This window comes from Chiloscyllium punctatum, chromosome 17, assembly GCF_047496795.1.
Source record: "Chiloscyllium punctatum isolate Juve2018m chromosome 17, sChiPun1.3, whole genome shotgun sequence".
Lineage (NCBI taxonomy): Eukaryota > Metazoa > Chordata > Chondrichthyes > Orectolobiformes > Hemiscylliidae > Chiloscyllium > Chiloscyllium punctatum.
Genome location: NC_092755.1, coordinates 94,227,020 through 94,248,601, shown reverse-complemented (window position 1 = coordinate 94,248,601; position 21,582 = coordinate 94,227,020). Strand labels below are relative to the sequence as shown.

Sequence of the window (21,582 nt, the reverse complement as noted above, 5' to 3'; positions counted from 1 at the left end):
AGAATCAGATAACTTAAGGAAACCTTATTTTTCATAGTGCATTTGTATGTTGTAGTATACAGTGCAGGAACAGATTCAGTAGTTTTCAAAAGTAAATCTGGTAAATACTGGAAAAGAAAAAAATATAAATGATTGTGGGGAATTTGAGCTTTATTCACAAGTGCATTTGGAGTCCAGATTAGTTGAGTTCCACTTTTAATATTGTAATTGAATAGCTAGTAAAGGGGAACCACTACTGAAGCTTTGTTAGTCTCAGTATTTTCTTCTAGAACATGTGACTGCTTAGAACAGTTTTTAAAATTTATTATGAATTTAAAATGCTGAGTAATACAGGGCGAAAGTGAGGACTGCAGATGCTGGAGATTAGAGTCGCGAGTGTGGTGCCGGAAAAGCATAGCAGGTAAGGCAGCATGTGAGGTGCAGGAGAGCCGATGTTTCAGGCAAAAGCCCTTTATCCTAATTCCTGCATCTTGGATACTGCTTTTCCAGCACCATATTTGAGTAATGCACTACATTCTTTTTTGCTGGTCCGGTTCCTAGATCTAGGACAGGCAGAAATGTCCTTGAGCAAACAACTGATTATAAAATGAACGCTGTTTTCTATAATCATGACTTTAAACAGAAATGTGAATCTGTCCCAACAGGTAATAAAACAGGGACTTTCACTATTTTTTAAAAATCTGTTTTATCCATTAATATATTGGTACATGTGGATCTAATTATATCTCTGTAGCAGCAGTTTGTCAGTACGTATTCAAAAGTTAAACAGTATTACAGAAGTGCCATAACCTAAATTGAGAAAGTCTCCATATATGAAAAATAAAAGTTTGATAACCAAGTTGCACTTCCAGTGATCCAAGTGGTTTTGAAATCAAGATTTCCTTGTGTGCTCTTGATATTTCACACTGCTGCGGTGGTTGCAGAACAGAGACATCAAACTTTAAGGTTTCCAAATTAATAACTTCTAAACAGTTATTTTTGAGTTGAGTAATGTGAAATTCAAAACAGCAGTTCAGAAAATACTGGGAACTCTTCGCAGGTCATGATCAGCCAGATAATGTTTCAGGTCAAAAATTCTTCACTGAAAATGTTGAGTTCAGAAGAAAGGTCACTGGACTGGAAGCATAATTTTTCTTTCCTCCTACAGATACTGCCAGACCGGCTGAGTTTCTCCAGCAATTTCTGTGCTTTGTGTAAGAGAAGCACACGTTTATCTTATGGGTAATAAAGAAGAAAGAATAATATAACATCTTTCATGGCCCTTTTGTGCTTTACAAGTAATACAGTACATTTTTACTTATTGCTGTTGTAATATGGTGAAAATCGGTAACTGATCTGCACACAGCAAAACCCCACAAACAACAGAGGGAGTTTACTGTATGATTGTGTGTGTTTTCTTTCTGCATATGAAATACCATCTGGCTATATTTATTGAACAGATTTTTCAAATGGCTGTTTTCAATTAGAGTGGGTTTGTAGAGCTTTGACTGACTTGTTCACAACGACAACTTGAATGCTTTTAGGTAGTTAAAGAAGGAACTTCAATCCAAAAGGAGTCTTTACTGATTAAGAAGTGTGCCTCATAAAATATAACTGTTATTGTTTAAAATCACTGTGCTTCTGTTTACAGGTTAATGGAAGTATGCCGTCAAAACAATAGAATGGGCTCAAATTAATTCATTTTGACACCAAAGGGCATTTTGACAGTTTATACTGAAGGGAAAAATATAGCATTATCTCTGAAAGACGAGATAATTTTATCAGTGTTATATTTAAATATGAGACGGTGGTCAACATGCTGTTGCTTATTTCTCTGGTCTCCTAACACTCAAAGGAAACTCAATGTTCAAGGAATTGTTACAGCTCTTTGCAGAAGTGGAATTATGTTTTTTTCATCCCTTCTCCATTGCTGTTGTTGCCCCTTAACTACCCCTTCCCTCCAACCAGTACCCTAATATTGCACATTTTGTTTTGTTAATCCGTCAGGCTCAAAAAGCAATGAGTTCAGATCAGGTTGCTTAACATAAAGATCGTAAATTTTTGCATCTTCAGACTAGAAGACAAATTTGAGAAGAGCTGAATGACTTGCCAAAAAGCTAATTGATTCATTCCTGGAATAAATTCAAAATAAGTCTTCTGTAAAATTGAGCGTAAGTTTTAGATGGTTTAGTTTCCTGCAAATTTAGAGAAGAGGCTTATGATTAGATTTTCTGATTCTTAGTAATAGAAGGCTGTGTGCTGTGCTTCTTAGGTGGATCAACATATTGCTTCAGTATTTGACAATCACCAGTTTTTGCTTTGTGTGGGGGCATGAGTTGCTTCCCTTGATTTATGAATGAAATGTTCAAAAGTTATCAAGTGTGATTTTTTTTTTCTGTGTAATTGAGATTTTTTTAGTTGTTTGAGGTACTGAAAATTTTGAGTTCAGAAGAAAGGTGACTAGACTGGAAGCATAATTCTGCTTTCCTTCTACAGATACTGCCAGACCGGCTGATATTGCTCAGAGACTGAGTAGTTGGCCTGCTGTAACGAGTTAAAGGAAGAGATTGAGGAGATGCACAGTTTAGGGTGATAATGGAGCCATGGCAGATGGAACACTGAATCCTTTTGCTGCATATTGCAAGTTGTTATTAAATTGGATCAGTGGATTTGGTCTGTGCATGGCTCCAACATCACTGTCGAACTTAATACAGGACGTTCTGTTATAATGCGCATTTCCTCAATGCGAATTCACTGGAACGCAACTGACAATTAGGGATGCTATTTGTAAAGCGCCAACTTTTAAAATGTGTGTTTGCTGTAACAAAATTACATTGCCAAAACCTAAAGCGCTGTTTGTAAAGCATTTTTTTTCTGTAATGTGGGGTTACACAACTGTCGCACTATAGAAGAACTAACTAGTGCCATGAAGTTGTTTGACTGCAGTCAAGAGTTAAGGAAGGAAGCTGCTGTGTGGATATACCAGATGTCTCTGATCAAAAATAATCCATGTTTTATTGTAGTTCTATCAATAGCTTCATAGAAAGAATTCACTGATGAAAGAACTCAAGGACCTTAGGCTCATCCGAGAGAACGCGATCTTTCTGGACAAGACCTTCAGCGAGGTTATTACACCAATCGTACCAGAAGAGAGCAGACGATGAGGAAGGCAGAGAGGAGACAGGTGCAAGAGACCCCGGGGGAAGTACCTGTCAGGAACAAGTTGAATCTTTTGGAAACAGTAGAGACAGATTACACTGCCAGTCCATGAGACGGCCAGGTCTGTCAATCAAAAGTTGGCGTGGAGACAGAGCTGAAGAGTCGGACATCGCACAGAGCTGTGGTATTAGGGGACTCCATAGTGAGAGGAACTGACCGGGGTTTTTGTGGCAGCAGACAGGACTTAAGGATGGTGTGTTGCCTTCCTGGTGCCAGGGTTAAAGACATCACAGACAGAGTGCAGGAAATCCTCAAGGACGAAGGTGAAGAGCCAGAGGTGGTGGTACATGTCGGCACAAATGATGTCGGGAAGAAGAGGAGGAACATACTACAGCGGGACTTCGGGGAGCTAGGAATAAGGCTGAAAAGCAGGATGTCCAAGGTGGTTATCTCTGGTTTGCTTCCAGTTCCTCGGGCTGGTGAGGTCAGAAACAGGGAGGTAATGGACTTGAACGTGTGGCTGGGGAACTGGTGCAGGAAGCAAGGATTTAAATTCTTGGATCACTGGTGTATGTTTTGTGGTAAGCATAAATTCTACAAGAGAGACGATTTGCACCTTAATAGGTTAGGGACCAGCATTCTGGCAGGCAGGTTTGCTACTGCAACACAGCTACATTTAAACTAAGTAGTGGGGGGGGGGGATGTTTAAGAAGAAAATTGGAGGGAAAGTTCGAACAAGGGAAGTCAAGAAAGACAACTGTATCAATTAGGCAGAAAACTCAGAAAGGGGTCATGCTGTAAGGTTGAGTGAAATAGGAGTTGATGGGAAGGGTGAGGGCAGTAACAAATTAAAAATACTATACGTGAATGCACGAAGCATTAGAAATAAGGTAGATGAGCTTGAGGCTCTTTTGGAAATTGGCAGATACGATAATGTGGGGATAACTGAGACGTGGCTTCAAGTGGACAGGGCCTGGGAAATGCATATTCAAGGCTACACGTGCTATCGTAAGGACAGACTGACGGGCAGACGGGGTGGGGTGGCCCTGTCGGTAAGGGATGATATTCAGTCCCTTGCGCGGGGGGACCCAGAATCAGGGGATGTAGAGTCAGTGTGGATAGAGCTGAGAAATACTAAGGGTAAAAAGACCCTCTTGGGAGTTATCTACAGGCCCCCAAACAGTAGTTTGGATGTCAGATGTAAGTTAACTCAGGAGCTGAAATTAGCCTGTCGCAAAGATGTTATTACAGTTGTTATGGGGGATTTCAACATGCAGGTAGACTGGGAGAATCAGGATGGTATTTGGACCTCAAGAAAGAGACTTTGTGGAGTGCCTCAGAGATGGATTCTTAGAACAGCTGGTGCTGGAGCCGACCGGGAGAAGGCAATTCTGGATCTGGTATTGTGCAACGAACCAGAATTGGTCAGGGACCTTGAAGTGAAGGAGCCATTGCGAACTAGTGACCATAATACAATAAGCTTCGATCTACAATTTGAGAGGGAGAGGGTACAATCGGAAGTGACAATATTTCTGTTGAACAAAGGGAACTATGGAGCTATGAGGGAGGAGCTGGCCAAAGTTCAATAGTGCAGTACCTTAGCAGGGATGACAGTGGAGGAACAATGGCGGATATTTCTATGTATAATGCAGAAGTTGCAGGATTAGTTCATTCCAAAAAGGAAGAAAGATCCTAGGAGGAAGCATGAGTGGCCGTGGCTGACGAGGGAAGTTAAGTAACATATAAAGTTAAAAGAGAAAAAGTATAACATAGCAAAGATAAGTGGGAAAATGGAGGACTGGGAAGCTTTTAAAGAACAATAGAGGATTACTAAGAAGGAAATATACAGAGGAAAAATGAGGTATGAAGGTAAACTGGCCAATAATATAAAGGAGGATAGTAAAAGTTTTTTTAGGTATGTGAAAGGCAAAAAAATGGTTAAGACTAAAATTGGGCCCTTGAAGACAGAAACAGGGGAATATATTACAGGGAACAAAGAAATGGCAGAAGAATTGAATTGGTACTTCAGATCTGTGTTCACTGGGGAAGACACAAGCAATCTCCTAGAGGTAACAGTGGCTGAAGGACCTGAACTGAAGGGAATTTATATTTGCCAGGAATTGGTGTTGGAGAGACTGTTAGGTCTGAAGGTTGATAAGTCCCCGGGGCCTGATGGTCTACATCCTAAGGTACTGAAGGAGGTGGCTCGAGAAATCCTGGATGCGTTGGTGATTATTTTCCAGAGTTCGATAGATTCAGGATCAGTTCCTGCGGATTGGAGGGTGGCTAATGTTGTACCACTTTTTAAGAAAGGTGGGAGAGACTAAGCTGGAAGTTATAGACCAGTTAGTCTGACCTCAGTGGTGGGAAAGATGCTGGGGTCTATTATAAAGGATGAAATTACAACACATCTAGATAGTAGTAACATGATAGGTCAGAGTCAGCATGGATTTCTGAAGGGGAAATCATGCTTGACTAATCTTCTGGAATTTTTTGAGGATGTAACCCTGAAGATGGACGAGGGAGATCCAGTAGATGTAGAGTACCTGGACTTTCAGAAAGCTTTTGATAAAGTCCCACATAGGAGGTTAGTGAGTAAAATTAGGGCGCATGGTACTGGGGGCAAAGTACTAACTTGGATTGAAAGTTGGTTGGCTGACAGGAAACAAAGAGTAGTGATAAATGACTCCATTTCAGAATGGCAGGCAGTGACCAATGGGGTACCGCAGGGATCAGTACTGGGACCGCAGCTTTTTACAATATATGTTAATGATATAGAAGATGGTATTAGTAATAACAGTAGCAAACTTGCTGGTGATACTAAACTGGGTGGCAGGGTGAAATGTGAGGAGGATGTTAGGAGTGACCTGGACAGGGTGACCTGGACAGGTTAGGTGAGTGGTCAGATGCATGGCAGATGCAGTTTAATGTGGACAAATGTATGGTTATCCACTTTGGTGGCAAGAACAGGAAGGCAGATTAATACCCAAATGGAATCAATTTAGGTAAAGGGGCAGTACAGAGAGATCTGGGTGTTCTTGTACACCAGTCAATGAAGGTAAGCATGCACGTACAGCAGGTAGTGAAGAAGGCTAATAGCATGCTGGCCTTCGTAACAAGAGGGATTGAGTATAGAAGCAAAGAGGTTCTTCTGCAGCTGTACAAGACCCTGGTGAGACCACACCTGGAGTATTGTGTGCAATTCTGGTCTCCAAATTTGTGGAAAGACATTCTGGCTATTGAGGGAGTGCAGCGTAGGTTCACGAGGTCAATTCCTGGAATGGCGGGATTACCTTGCACTGAAAGACTGGAGCGACTGGGCTTGTATACCCTTGAGTTTAGAAGACTGAGAGAGAATCTGATTGAGACATATAAGGTTATTAAAGGATTGGACACTCTGGAGGCAGGAAACATGTTTCCACTAATGGGTGAGTGCCGAACCAGAGGACACAGCTTAAAAATAAGGGGTAGATCATTTAGGACAGAGATGAGGAGAAACTTCTTCACCCAGAGAGTGGTGGCTGTGTGGAATACTCTGCCCCAGAGGGCAATGGAGGCCGAGTCTCTGGATTCATTTAAGAAAGAGTTGGATAGAAGTCTCCAGGATAGTGGAATCAAGGGTTATGGAGATAAGGCAGGAACAGGATACTGATTAAGGATGATCAGCCATGATCATATTGAATGGTAGTGCAGGCTCGATGGGCAGAATGGCCTACTCCTGCACCTATTGTCTATTGTCTAATTGGAATCTTTTTAAGAATCTCTCAAATTTTCTTCCTAGCTTACTCAGCAAATAAATCACCCTGGCATCTAGTTATGCAGCATCTTGCCATAAACTGATGTGTGTAGGGGAGCAAAAGGATTTGGGTCTCCAATTATACATTTTGAACACAAGTGCACAGAAATAAAGTGTATTCAAAAGGCTAATGGATTGTTGAACAACATCTCCAGTGCTAGGATAAAAATGGGAAAATATGTTATATAGCCTTGACTACTGCATTCTATTTTGAGGACCACAACTCAGGATATATATATCAATGGTAATGTATATTGCGGATTGACTAAAATTATGATGGTGTTTAAAATGTGACTTTTGAAAACTGGATGTATTAACCTGGCTTACATTTGCCCTGGATTGCATTTATGGTAGCGTATATATTTGATGAAACTCTTAGATATGTGTAATTATTTCCTTTTTGTTTGAGAATCCAAAACATGTTGGCACAATCTTCATAGTAAAGTTAAGCAATTGAGGGGTTGAATTAAGAAGCATTTGTTTACAGATAACGAATTGTCTTCCCTCAGGAAGCGATGGATGATGGGCCAATTGAAAATTTTTAGTCATAGAAGGATCCATTTTTGATAAAAGTATTGAGATAGATGCAACAAAAACAAAGATAATTAGATCAGTCATGATCAAATCATATTAACATTGAATTTCCCATTCCTGTTTCTACTTTCTTGAGGGATTTGGTATGCGTATTGCTGGAAAAATGTCCTTTCAATTCTCTAACAATGGAGGTCTTCAAGTAGTGGATTTCGTTTGATTGGTTTCATTTCTCCGAAGAACTTCCCCAACAACATTGTGGTTGAGTCTTTTCAACAGAACCAGTAAAAGTGAATCCCAAGTCCAAGCAAGAAGGATCAAAACCGATTATAATATTTTAAAAATGCTCTAAGTGCTAGAAGAAAAAGAACTAACATTTCAGTTGTGTAACTTTTCAGTCACAATTCCTACCATTCTTTTGCCAGGATCAACACTTAAATGTTATGCTTCAGACAAGATTTCCTTTAATTTAAAGCAGATTTAATGCCACCTTTTGAATTAGAATTAGATACATGAACAAATTTGCAGGTCTACGGAGAACCATTTGGTCAACACTTTTTGGAATATATAAGATTCTTCAGGGTCTTCATCGGGTAGATGTAGACAGATTGTTTCCGCTTATGGGAGAGTCTAGGACCAGAGAACGCAACTTCAGAATAAAGGGTAGCAAATTTCAGACAGAGATGGAGAGAAATTCTTTACCACAGAGGGCTGTCAAGGTTAGATTGTGACATATATTCAAGATTAAGATAGACAGATTTTTAATTAGCTTGGGTATCAAGGTCATGGTGAAAAGGCAGGAAAGTGGTCGTGAGTATTATCAGATCAGTGAAGATCTCAGTGAGGGATGGAGCAAACTCAGTGGACTGAGTGACCGAGTTTTCTTCCGATGTCATATGGTCATAGAGTCACACCGTACAGAAACAGCAGTCTGTTCAACCCATCCGCGTCAACCAGACATCTGAATCTGACCAAGTCCAATTTTCCAGCATTTAGCCTATAAGCCTCTAAACCCTTCCCAATCATATATCCTTCACATCTTCTAGCTCTTTGAATGAGATGGCTCAGGCACAGTGATTAAACCGCCTGCTCTGCTTTATCATTCTATTCATGCATAATTTTTATACATCAAACATTAATGCTTTTGACAGTTATGAAGACACAAGTGCTCAGCACACTCATGATGTGAGCACTTTGATTTATGATATGTTGGTACTGTACATGATAATTTCAGAATTTGAGGGACAAAGCCTGTTGTACTTTGAGAGATGGGATGCCTTTTTGAATTATGCCTCTCTGTCTGGGAAATTTTGTTCAATATGTTCAGCTCAGTTTTGATCTAACCACTGTCTTTGCCAAGAACAATTAACAGTTCTGATCTCTACGATACTTCCACACCCAGTGAATCATTTGTCATAAATGTCATGTTGCCCATTAAATCACTGGAAGAGCTCACATGTTTTTATTTAGTTTTGAATCCGACTTCGTGTGGTTGGTGGGACCGAATGATTTTTCTGTGCACACATGCATGACATCGTAGAGCATTCACAGTGACAAGAAGGTCAAGCATAAAAATGGCAATCCTCTTGCAAGTGTCTAGAATCTTGGAAGGTCATAAAAGTCAATCTACATTGTATGAGTTCAAGTTTTAGGCATACTTTTTAAATGTACTTTAAAAATATGTTGTGAATGGTTTGCTGATAATTTGTGATAGTTGCCATTTATCTAAACAAGTTGGTAAAAAAAGAAACAAAAACAGTAATTGCTGGGAAAACTCAGCAGGTTTGGCAGCATCTGTGGAGAGACCCTTCGGAAGAGAGGTCACTGGTTTCAAAAAATTGACTCTGCTTTCTCTCCACAGATACTACCAAACCTGCTGAGTTTTCCCAGCAATTTTTGTTTTTCTTTTGGATTTCCAGCATCTGTAGTTTTTTTGGTTTCTTTTGGGAAAATATAAATGATCATGCATGTTGATTGCAGTAGCTTTATGAATTCCAACATATGGTGGTACCAGGAGAGTTAATTTTCTGTTAAAGCTGATGTGTAGTTTAATCAAGTAGTGTGCATAGGTGACACTGAAAATATGACTGAAGTGTTCATACTTAATTTTAAAAATAAGGAGCACTTCAGGTGTGGACCCCCGCAAACAATCTTTGAGCTTGTTTTCATGCAATTTTGTGTTTCTCTACCCTTACTCCCATTTTAAAAATCTTTGTGACTCTGCCAGTCAGGAGCTCATTTTTTGAAAAGAGTCAGTGGCATTAACTCAGATTTTTCTTTCTAAATGAGATTTCAATTGATATCTACCGAGAAAGAATATCAGTAGTATTACTTAGTATATTTCAGGAGAGGTAAGAGAAGCAACTTCATTTTCTTTATCTGGTGTTGATGTGGGGAATGACTCTCTCTTCCTCCTCCTCATCATGTGCTGCCTTCTCTTTGCAAGCCAAAAAAAGAGGGAGAAGGCAAATTATCATGTTCAACCTGGGCAGTGTTGCTGAACAAAAAGAGACTTCAGAGTGCAGGTTCATTGTTCTTTGAAAGTTCTGGCGCAGGTAGACAGGTTAGTGAAGAAGGTGTTTGGTATACTTAGCTTTATTAGTCGGTGCATTGTGTGCAGGAGCATGTTAGTGCTTTACAGAACATTGGTTAGGCCACTATTGGAATACTGCATGCAATTCTGGTCTCCCTGCTCTCGGAAAGATGGTGTGAAACTTGAAAGGGTTCAGAAAAGATTTACAAGGATGTTGCGAGAGTTAAATCTATAGGGAGAGGCTAAATCGGCTGGAGCTATTTTCCCTGGAGCAATCATGAGAGGCATGGATAGGGTAAATAGACAAGGTCTTCTCACCAGGGTAGGGGAGTGCAAACCGATAGGGCATGGGTGTAAGATAAGGGGAAAGATTTAGATTAGATTAGATTAGATTAGATTACTTTTTTTAGATTAGATTAGATTACTTACAGTGTGGAAACAGGCCCTTCGGCCCAACAAGTCCACACCGCCCCGCCGAAGCGCAACCCACCCATACCCCTACATTTACCCCTTACCTAACACTACGGGTAATTTAGCATGGCCAATTCACCTGACCTGCACATCTTTGGACTGTGGGAGGAAACCCACGCAGACACGGGGAGAACGTGCAAACTCCACACAGTCAGTCGCCTGAGGCGGGAATTACAAGGGACCGAAGGGGCAACGTTTTCATGCAGAGGCTGGTGTGTATATGGAATGAGCTGCCAGAGGACGTTGTGGAGACTCTTACAACTACAGCATTTAAAAGGCATCTGGATGTGTACATGGGCCAAGTGCTGGCAAATTAGGACTAGATTAATTTAGGATGTCTGGTGGGCATGGACGGGTCAAACTGAAGGGTCTATTTCCATGCTGTACAGTTCTATGACTCTCAACATTGATAAGAATTTTCAGCAGGTGTATTTAATAAGCACAATTATGAAGCTTTGTTGAGATGAAAGAATTTGTCCTGACTAAATCTGAAGGATTTGACCGAAAGAATGGGTACATGTAAGCACTGATGATATCGTGCCAAACCTGTGTAAAGAGCTGGAAGGAAGATCTGAGAGTCTTGGCCTCTCATTTTCTCTGAAACCCGAGACCCATTAAAACCTCCAGCTGTTTGGGGTATTCCAGCACTTTAGCCATGCCCTCGAAAAAGAGATTTTACTCACGCCAAAAGAAAACTTGCTACATTTTATCTTTCTCCTTGAAAATGTTTTTGGGAACAAGTTTGTTGAGGAGAAATCCTATTGGTTGAATGTCTTTATCTGCATTATGATGTGAGTAACATCTGGATTACTCCCAGTGCGACGAGCTAGTGAGGACAGGAATAGGAGGATAGAGCAGATGAATTCATGGCTGAGGAGCTGGTGTACGGGAGAAGGATTCACATTTTTGGATCATTAGAATCTCTTTTGGGGTAGAAGTGACCTGTACAAGAAGGACGGTTTGCACCTAAATTGGAAGGCGACTAATATAATGGCAGGGAGATTTGCTCGAGCTGCTTGGGAGGATTTAAACTAGAAAGGTGGCGGGGGGGGGATCCCAGGAAGATAGTGAGGAAAGAGATCAATCTGAGACTGGTACAGTTGAGAACAGAAGCGAGTTAAACAGTCAGAGCAGGCAGGGACAAGGTAGGACTAATAAATTAAACAGCATTTATTTCAATGCAAGGGGCGTAACAGGGAAGGCAGATGAACCCAGGGCATAATTAGGAGCATGGGACTGGGACAGACAATAGGTGCAGGAGTAAGCCATTCTGCCCATCGAGCCTGCATCACTATTCAATATGATCATGGCTGATCATCCTTAATCAGTACCCTGTTCCTGCCTTATCTCCATAACCCTTGATTCCACTATCCTTGAGACTTCTATCCAACTCTTTTTTTTAAATGAATCCAGAGACTGGGCCTCCACTGCCCTCTGGGGCAGAGCATTCAACACAGCCACCAGTCTGGGTGAAGAAGTTTCTCCTCATCTCTGTTTTAAATGGTCTCCCCCGTATTTTTAAGCTGTGTCCTCTGGCTCGGCACTCACCCATCAGCGGAAACATGTTTCCTGCCTCCAGAGTGTCCAATCCTTTAATAACCTTTATATGTCTTAATCAGATCCCCTCTCAGTCTTCTAAACTCAAAGGTATACAAGCCCAGTCGCTCCAGTCTTTCAGCGTAAGGTAGTCCCGCCATTTCAGGAATTAACCTCGTGAACCTACGCTGCACTCCCTCAATAGCCAGAAAGTCTTTCCTCAAATTTGGAGACCAGAACTGCACACAGTACTCCAGGTGTGGTCTCACCAGGGCCCTGTACAGCTGAAGAGGAACCTCTTTGCTTCCATACTCAATCCCTCTTGTTACGAAGGCCAGCATGCTATTAGTCTTCTTGACTACCTGCTGTACCTGCATGCTTACCTTCATTGACTGACTGCTGTACAAGAACACTCAGATCTCTCTGTACTACCCCTTTACCTAAATTGATTCCATTTGGGTATTAATCTGCCTTCCAGTTCTTGCCACCAAAGTGGATAACCATACATTTATCCACATTAAACTGCATCTGCCATGCATCTGACCACTCACCTAACCTGTCCAGGTCACCCTGTAATCTCCTAACATCCTCTTCAAATTTCACCCTGCCACCCAGCTTAGTATCATCAACAAATTTGCTCCTGTTATTACTAATACCATCTTCTATATCATTAACATATATTGTAAAAAGCTGCGGTCCCAGTACTGATCCCTGCGGTACCCACTGGTCACCGCCTGCCATTCCGAAATGGAGCTGTTTATCACTACTCTTTGTTTCCTGTCAGCCAACCAACTTTCAGTCCAAGTTAGTACTTTGCCCCCAATACCATGCACCCTAATGTTGCCCACTAACCACCTATGTGGGACTTTATCAAAAGCTTTCTGAAAGCCCAGGTACATTACATCTACTGGATCTCCCTCGTCCATCTTCAGAGTTACATCCTCAAAAATATCATAGCAATTAGGAACATGGCTCAGAGCTGGGCAGGACTGGCAGCTTAATGTTCCAGGATACAAATGCTACAGGAAGGATAGAAAGAGGCAAGAGACTAGTGGGGTAGCATTTTTGATAAGGAATAGCATTACAGCTGTGCTGAGGGAGGATATTCCTGGAAATACATCCAGGGAAGTTATTTGGGTGGAACTGAGAAATAAGAAAGGGATGGTCACCTTACTGGGATTGTATTGTAGACCCCTGAATAGTCAGAGGGAAATTGAGAAAAAGCTTGTAAGGAGATCTCCGCTATCTATAAGAATAATAGGTGGTTATGGTAGGGGATTTTAACTTTCCAAACATAGACTGGGACTGCCGTAGTGTTAAAGGTTTAGATCGAGGGGAATTTCTTAAGTGCATACAAGGCAATTTTCTGATTCAGTGTGTGAATGTACCTACTAGAGAAGGTGCAAAACTTGACCTACTCTTGGGAAGGTGACTGAGGTGTCAGTGGGGGAGCACTTTGGGGCCAGCAACCATAATTCTATTAGTTTTTAAATCGTGATGGAAAAGGATAGACCAGATCTAAAAGTTGAAGTTCTAAATTGGAGAAAGGCCAATTTTGACGGTATTAGGCAAGAACTTTGGAAAGCTGATTGGGGCCAGATGTTCACAGGTCAAGGGACATCTGGAAAATGGGAAGCCTTCAGAAATGAGATAACAAGCATCCAGAAAAAGTATGTTCCTGTCAGAGTGAAAGGAAAGGCTGGTAGGTATAGGGAATGCTGGATGACTAAAGAAATTGAGGGTTTGGTTAAGAAAAAGAAGGAAGCATATGTCAGGGACAGACAGGATAGATCGAGTGAATCCTTAGAAGAGTATAAAGGAAGTAGGAGTATAATTGAGAGAAATCAGGAGGTCAAAAAGGGGTAGCTTTGGCAAGTAGAATTAAGGAGAATCAAAGGGTTTTTACAAATACATTAAGGACAAAAAGGTAACTAGGGAGAGAATAGGGCCCCTCAGATCAGCAAGGTGGCCTTTGTGTGGAGCTGCAGAATATGAGAGAGATACTAAATGAGTATTTGCATCAGTATTTTCTGTGGAAAAGGATATGGAAGATATAGACTGTAGGGGAATAGATCTTGCAAAATGTCCAGATTACAGAGAAGGAAGTGCTGGATGTCTTGAAACCGGTAAAGTTGGATAAATCCCCAGGACCTGATCAGGTGTACCCAAGAACTCTGTGGGAAGCTAGAGAAGTAATTGCTGTGCCTCTTGCTGAGATATTTGTATCATTTGATTGTCACAGGTGAGGTGCTGGAAGACTGGAGGTTGATAAACGTGGTGCCACTGTTTAAGAAGGGTGGTAAGGACATGCCAGGGAACTATAGACCAGTGAGCCTGACCTCGGTGGTGGGCAAGTTGTTGGAGGGAATCCTGAGGGACAGGATGTTCATGTATTTGGAAAGGCAAGGACTGATTAGGGATATTCAACATAGCTTTGTGTGTGGGAAATCATGTCTCTCAAACTTGATTGAGTTTTTTGAAGAAGTAAAAGAGGATTGATGAGGGCAGAGCGGTTGGTGTGATCTGTATGGACTTCAGTAAGGCGTTCGACAAGGTTCTCTGTGGGAGACTGATTAGCAAGGTTAAATCTCATGGAATACATGGAGAACTAGCCATTTGGATACAGAACTAGCTCAATGGTAGAAGACAGAGGGTGGTGGTGGAGGGTTGTTTTTCAGAGTGGAGGCCTGTGACCAGTGGAGTGCCACAAGGATCAGTGCTGGGTCCTCTACTTTTTGTCATTTACATAAATGATTTGGATGCGAGCATAAGAGGTACAGTTAGTAAGTTTGCATTTGACACCAAAATTGGAGGTGTAGTGGACAGCGAAGAGGGTTACCTCCGATTCCAACAGGATCTTGACCCAGGTGGGCCAATGGGCTAAGAAGTGGAAGATGGAGTTTAATTCAGATAAATGCGGGGTGCTACATTTTGGGAAAGCAAATCTTAGCAGGACTTATACACTTAATAGTAAGGATGTAGGTTTGCTCGCTGAGCTGAAAGGTTCAATTCCAGACATTTCATTACCTTACTAGGTAACATCTTCAGTGGACTTTATGCAAAGCAATTCTGAAACTTCCTGCTTTCTGTTTTTCTGTTTGGGTTTCTTTGGGTTGGTGATGTCATTTCTTTTGGTGATGTTATTTCCTGTGAAGTCACTTCCTATTCCTTTTCTCACGGGGTGGTAGATGGGGTCTAACTCAATGTGTTTGTTGATAGAGTTCTGGTTGGAATGCCATGCTTCTAGGAATTCTCATGCATGTCTTTGTTTGGCTTGTCCTAGGATGGATGTATTGTCCCAGTCAAAGTGGTGTCCTTCCTCATCTGTATGCGAGGATACTAGTGAGAGAGGGTCATGTCTTTTTGTGGCTAGTTGGTGTTCATGTATCCTGGTGGACACATCTATCTAAGCTAGAAGAGGATGAAATAATGGTCTCCTTTGATGTAACAGCCCTGTTTACCTCAATCAGCATTAACTTGGCCAAGAAAACACTGACTACTCTATTAGAAGACCCAAAGACACAGACACCAAACACCACTAACTTCTTCATCAAGGAGAATATCATCAAGCTAGTGGACCTATGCCTTACCACCCAGTTGACCTTCAACAACAAAACTTACAGACAAACCAATGGAACACTATGGGATCTCCAATATCAGGGTTCTTAGCAGAGGCAGTAATGCAGAGACTTGAGCAAACAGCTCTGCCAACCATCCAACCCAAACTCTGGGTCTGCTCCGTGGATAACACCTTTGTCATCACGAAACGAAACAAGTTAGTGGAAATCTTCAAGACCATCAATCATACCCTTACTGGCATAAAATTCACTAAAGAGGAAGAAAACAACAACAAACTGCCATTCTCAAATGTCACAGTAGAGCGAACAGCCAATGGGGAACTTCAAACCAGCGTCTACAGAAAAACAACACATACAAACGAAATATTAAACTACAGAAGCAATCATCCCAACACCCACAATCAAAGCTGCATCAGAACATTATTTCAACAAGCCACCACACACTGCAGCACAAGGGAACTGTTCAGAGCAGAGGAAAATCACCTGTACCGTGTGTTCAAAAAGAATGGGTACCTAATTAACACAGTGCACCTATTTCTCAGCAACAAACCCAAACAAGCCGACATAACGTGTCCAGAAACCCTAGCCACTCTCCCCTACATCAAAGACATCTCAGAAATGGCCGACAGACTGCTCAGACCCCTTGGCATCATGGTAACCCACAAACCTACCAATACACTAAAACAGCAGCTAATGAACTTGAAAGACCCAAACAAACAATGAGCAAAACTAACGTCATTTACAAAATACCGTACGAAGACTGTGTAGCAAAGATTACATTGGACAAACAGGCAGAAAACTAGCCACCAGGATACATGAACACCAACTAGTCACAAAAAGACATGACCCCCTCTCACTAGTATCCTCACATACGGATGAGGAAGGACACCACTTCGACTGGGACAACACATCCATCCTAGGACAAGCCAAACAAAGACATGCACGAGAATTCCTAGAAGCATAGCATTCCAACCAGAATTCTATCAACAAACACATAGAGTTAGACCCATCTACCGCCCCCAGAGAAAAGGAACCGGAAGTGACTTCACCACAGGAAATGACATGACCAACCCGAACATATAAATAGAAAGCGGGAAGTTTTCAGCATTGCTTTGCATAAAGTCCACTAGTAAGGTAAAGAAACGTCTGGAAATGAACCTTTCAGCTCAGCGAGCATACCTACATCCAAAACCTCAACCTGAGCTACAAATCTTCTCAAAACTCACTTAATGGTAAGGTCCTCGGGAGTGTTGCTGAACAAAGAAACCTTGGAGTGCAGGTTCATAGCTCCTTGAAAGTGGAGTCACAGGTAGATAGGATAGTGAAGAAGGCGTTTGGTATGCTTTCCTTTATTGGTCAGAGTATTGAGTACAGGAGTTGGGAGGTAATGTTGCGGCTGTACAGGACATTGGTTTGGCCACTTATGGAATATTGCGTGCAATTCTGGTCTCCTTCCTATCGGAAAAATGCTGTGGTGCTTGAAAGGGTTCAGAAAAGATTTACAAGGATGTTGCCAGGGTTGGAGGATTTGAGCTATAGGGAGAGGCTGAACAGGCTGGGGTTGTTTACCCTGGCATTGGAGGCTGAGGGGTGACCTTATAGAGGTTTACAAATTGAGAGGCATGGATAGGGTAAAAAGGCAAATTCTTTTCCCTGGTATCGGGGAGTCCAGAACTAGAGGGCATAGGTTTAGGGTGAGAGGGGAAAGATATAAAAGAGACCCAAGGGGCAACTTTTTCTCACAGTGGTTGGGGTATGGAATGAGCTGCCGGAGGAAGTGGTGGAGGCTAGTAAAATTGCAACATTTAAGAGGCATTTGGATGGGTATATGAATAGGAAGGGTTTGGGCCAGGTACTGGCAGGTGGGACTAGATTGGGTTGGGATATCCGGTCGGCATGAACAGGTTGGACCCACGGGTCTGTTTCCATGCTGTACATCTCTATGACTCTGACTACTTAGCTCCGAACTTTGATTTCCAGCTATGATAGCAATGAATTCAGCAACCAGACCAGTGCAAGCAAATTTCAGAAAAGGATGTTGTTTAATTCAAGAAACCCTTAAAATGTTAGATTTATTGTATTATTTTGTTGAAACATATTTAAAAATTTACTTGGATTGTGCTATCGTTTGTGTTAAGCTAAGTATTTTGGTTGGATTTTTACTGATATTTTTGGTGGTTCGCCCCAACCCTGTTTTTCCCATAGGCACCATTATTTCTATTGTGCAATTTTCTCTAACATGACATCACATGGGAATGTAACTACAGCATTATAGGAGTCAGCATTGGCATCAAACACTTCTGTTGTATAATGTATCCGAACCACTGCTCTTGTGTGAGGTATTGTCATCAAAAGGTTCAATAAAATTTTTTAGTTTAATAAACTCCGTGGCTTGCTCAGCCATTTCAGAGGGGAGTTAACCACATTGATGGAAGGCTGGGGCCGCACATCAGTCAGACCAGGTAAGGTTAACAAATTTCCTTTCCAAAAGGGCATTCGTGAAACCTGATGCGTTATACAATTGACAGTGGTTATATGGCTGTCATTTGGGTAGCTTTTGATTCTTTTTACTTTATCATCATCTTCCATGATGGGATTCAAACCCATGTTCCCAGAACATTTGCCTGGGGCTATAGATTACTCGTCCTGTGATATTATTATGCCATCACTTCTGCAAGAATGCCACAATCTTTAATTTCCCTCCTAAATCATTCACCATCCTGACTTGTAACTATATCACTATTTCTTCATTGTCACTGGTGAAAATCCTGGAACTTGCTTCATAACAGCACTGTGGGTATCCCTGTACCTCCAGGACTGCAGCAGTTCAAGAAGGCCACCACTTTATCGAGTGTAATTGGTGGTCTTCAATAAATGCTGACCTCACCACTCACACCCGCACCCCAATAAAGCAATAGGTAGATTTGCTGTCGCTTTTAAGGTGGAATTTCCTGGGTGTGCTTGGTCGAGGAAAACGATCAAGTAGCCTAATGAGAGGAGACTGTTGACTTAATCAAACAATGATTTATTTTTTGATAACTGTTGAATGAAAGTTATTTTGGTCTGAGCTTATTACAAAGACTAAGGTAGACTTGGAGAGTAGGTCTATTTCTTTCAAGGTCCTGAGTTGTTAGTCTTCTGAAGTTCACATAATATATTCTTTGGGTCGTGCTTTAATGCATTTGTCAGCATTAATCTTTTCAGAGCTTAACGCATTATACACCGGTTGGGTGTTCATATGTGCTTGATGTGAATGGTGTGCATTTTCCTTCAATACTTCAGTGACATTCAAAATACTAGTGTATTTGGCCCTGCATGAGTTTTGACACTTGTTTTTATTTTCAATAGAAACAGCGTACCCTACCTTTTTACCTCAGTTTTAGGAAAAGTTATACATTGTATCTTTTGCACAGATTATCTGGACAATGGCAATAACAAGATGGCTATACAGCAAGCTGACAAATTGCTCAAAAAACACAGGGACCTTCACTGTGCAAAGGTAAGCAAGCATAACAGTAGTTTTCTAAACTGGAGTGCAATATGTAACCTTTTTCATGGTTGCATAGTTTGAGACATGATTGTAATAGTAATTGTAAAGTTAGCCCTCCCCTTCAAAAGCAATGCATGAGTATTTCCAACAGTGCATAGGTCTAAATAGTTCTACTGTCACTTGCAAGTTTCACATGAAGTGATATGTTTCTGATTATTCTCAATATTTAGTCTGGTTATTTCTAGATTAAAAATTGTTGAATTCTAATTTATTGGCGTACAAGGTGTTGTAATTTCAAAATCATGTGGTCTTCTGTAATTTTATGGTAAGTCAAATCTGTCTGATCATGATCAAAGTGTTGCCCCACTAAGTACAGATTTCACCATTCCATTCGTGAAGTTATGCCCTTCTGAGGGGGTAAAGTATGATTGTTAGACAAAGGCAAGTTCACAGTTCATATAGAAGTCAGTTGTTTATCAGGAAAGATCGGAATATGTTTGGCTAACCATCGGGAAAACAGCTAGTGGGTATATGGGGTTCTTTTTCAGTTTTGCAAGTGGAATTTCACATGTCAGTACTAGGACTGCAGTTGTTTACAATATATGTTAGTATGTCCACGTGTTAGTGAGAATAGGAATAGGAGGATTTGGGAGATGAATACATGGCTTGAGAACTGATGCAGGGGACAGGAATTCACATTGTTGGATGATTGATGTAAAGGTACTTGTGCAAGAGGCATGTGTGGTACCTGAAATAGAGAGGGAACCAATATCTTGGCAGAGAGATTTGCTCGACTGATTTGAGGAGGTTTAAACTAGTATAACAGTGGGGTGAGATCCAAAGCAGAAAGGAGATGAAAGAGTAGCTTGAGGACAATACAGGGGTTAATGAGAGCAAGTGAAGTAGTAAAGGCAGTGTTAGTAATCCTGGTATTAGTCAGAATAGAGATGGACACAGTACGAGGGCAAGGGAAGCTGGGTTAAATTGCATTTGTTTCAGTGCAAGAGCCTAACAAATAAGGCAAATTAACTCTGGTGTGGATGGATGCATGGAACTGGGATGTTATGGGGAAATACAGAAACTGGCAGTTTACTGTTCAGGGATACAGATACCACAGGAACGGGAAGGGGAAATAAGAGAGGAGGAGGTGTTGTTCTCCCAAATCAAAAATACAACCTGGCAGTCCTGAGAGAAGACATTCTTGAGGGTTTGTTCACGAGTCTGTATGAGTAGAACAGAGAAATAAAACTGAGGAGATCACTTTGATAGCATCATACAATAGGCCCCTCAATAGTCAGCAGGATATGAGGTGCAAAATCTAAGGAGACCACAGCGAGCTGCAAGAATAATAGGGTTGCAATATTGGGATTTTCAATTTCCTAACGTAGACTGGGATTATCATAGTGTTAAGGATGTGGATAGAGATAAATTTAAGTGTGGATAGGAAGAATTAGAGAAGGGGCAAAACTTGACCTGCTCTTGGGAAATAAGGCAGGGCAAGTGATGCAAATGTTAGTAGAGGAGCTCTTTGGGACCAGTGACCGTAGTTTCATGAGTTTAAAAGCAGCTATGGAAAAAGATAGGTCTAGTCCAGAAGTTAAAGTTTTAATTTGGGCCAAGGTCAGTTTTGATGGTCTTAGGTGGAACTCTCAAATACTACTGGGGGAGGCTATTTGCAGGAAAAGGGACACCTGGTAAGTGGGAGTCTTTCAAAAGTGAGTTAATGAGGGTTCAAGGCCAGCATGTTCCTGTTCAAGTGAAGGATAAGGCTGTCAGGAGTGGAGAACCTGCATGAATAGAGTTATTGGGGTCCTGGTCAAAAAAAACAAGGAAACATAGGATATGTATCGGCAGCTGGGATCAAGTGAATTCCTTGAGCATAGAGGGTGTCAAAGTACACTTGAGAAAAATCAGGAGGGCTAAGGGGGGGGACACAAGATGGCTCTGGCAGATAAAGCAAAAGAGAATCTAGAGGGATTCTCTAAGTAAGTGAAGGGCAAAAGAATTTACAAGGGAGAGAATGGGGCCTCTCAGATCAACAATGTGCAGAGCCACAAGAGATGGGTAAGATCCTAAATGAATATTTCTCAGCATTTTTAACTTTGAGAAAGGCATGAATGCTTGGGAACTTGGGGAAAACAAAAGTGATGTCTTGAAGTGAGTACACATTACAGAAGAGGTGGTGCTGGTAGTTGTAAAATGCATCGAGGTAAATGAATCTCCAGGACCTGACGAAGTGTATCCCAGGACTTTATGGGAGGAAATTGTGGGGCCTCCAGTGGAGATATTTGTATTATCAACTAGGAGAAAGTGAGGACTGCAGATGCTGAAGATCAGAGCTGAAAAATGTGTTGCTGGAAAAGCGCAGCAGGTCAGGCAGCATCCAAGGAGCAGGAGAATCGACGTTTTGGGCATAAGCCCTTCTTCAGGACCTTCCACAGATGGAGTGTCTGAAGATTGGAGGGTACCTAATGTTGTGCCTTTATTGAAGAAAGGCTGCAGGGAAATA

The 21,582-nt window shown here is 41.5% G+C and overlaps 1 protein-coding gene across 1 annotated transcript in view; it reads left to right on the top strand.

Annotated features, from left to right (window-relative positions):
* naa25 (N-alpha-acetyltransferase 25, NatB auxiliary subunit) overlaps positions 1-21,582 on the top strand; it is a 104,052-nt gene that overhangs the window by 7,523 nt on the left and 74,947 nt on the right. Inside the window, exon 2 of the mRNA XM_072587970.1 lies at positions 18,997-19,082. Within this exon, the coding sequence (XP_072444071.1) occupies positions 18,997-19,082 (86 nt within the window). The remainder of the gene's footprint in view (positions 1-18,996; positions 19,083-21,582) is intronic.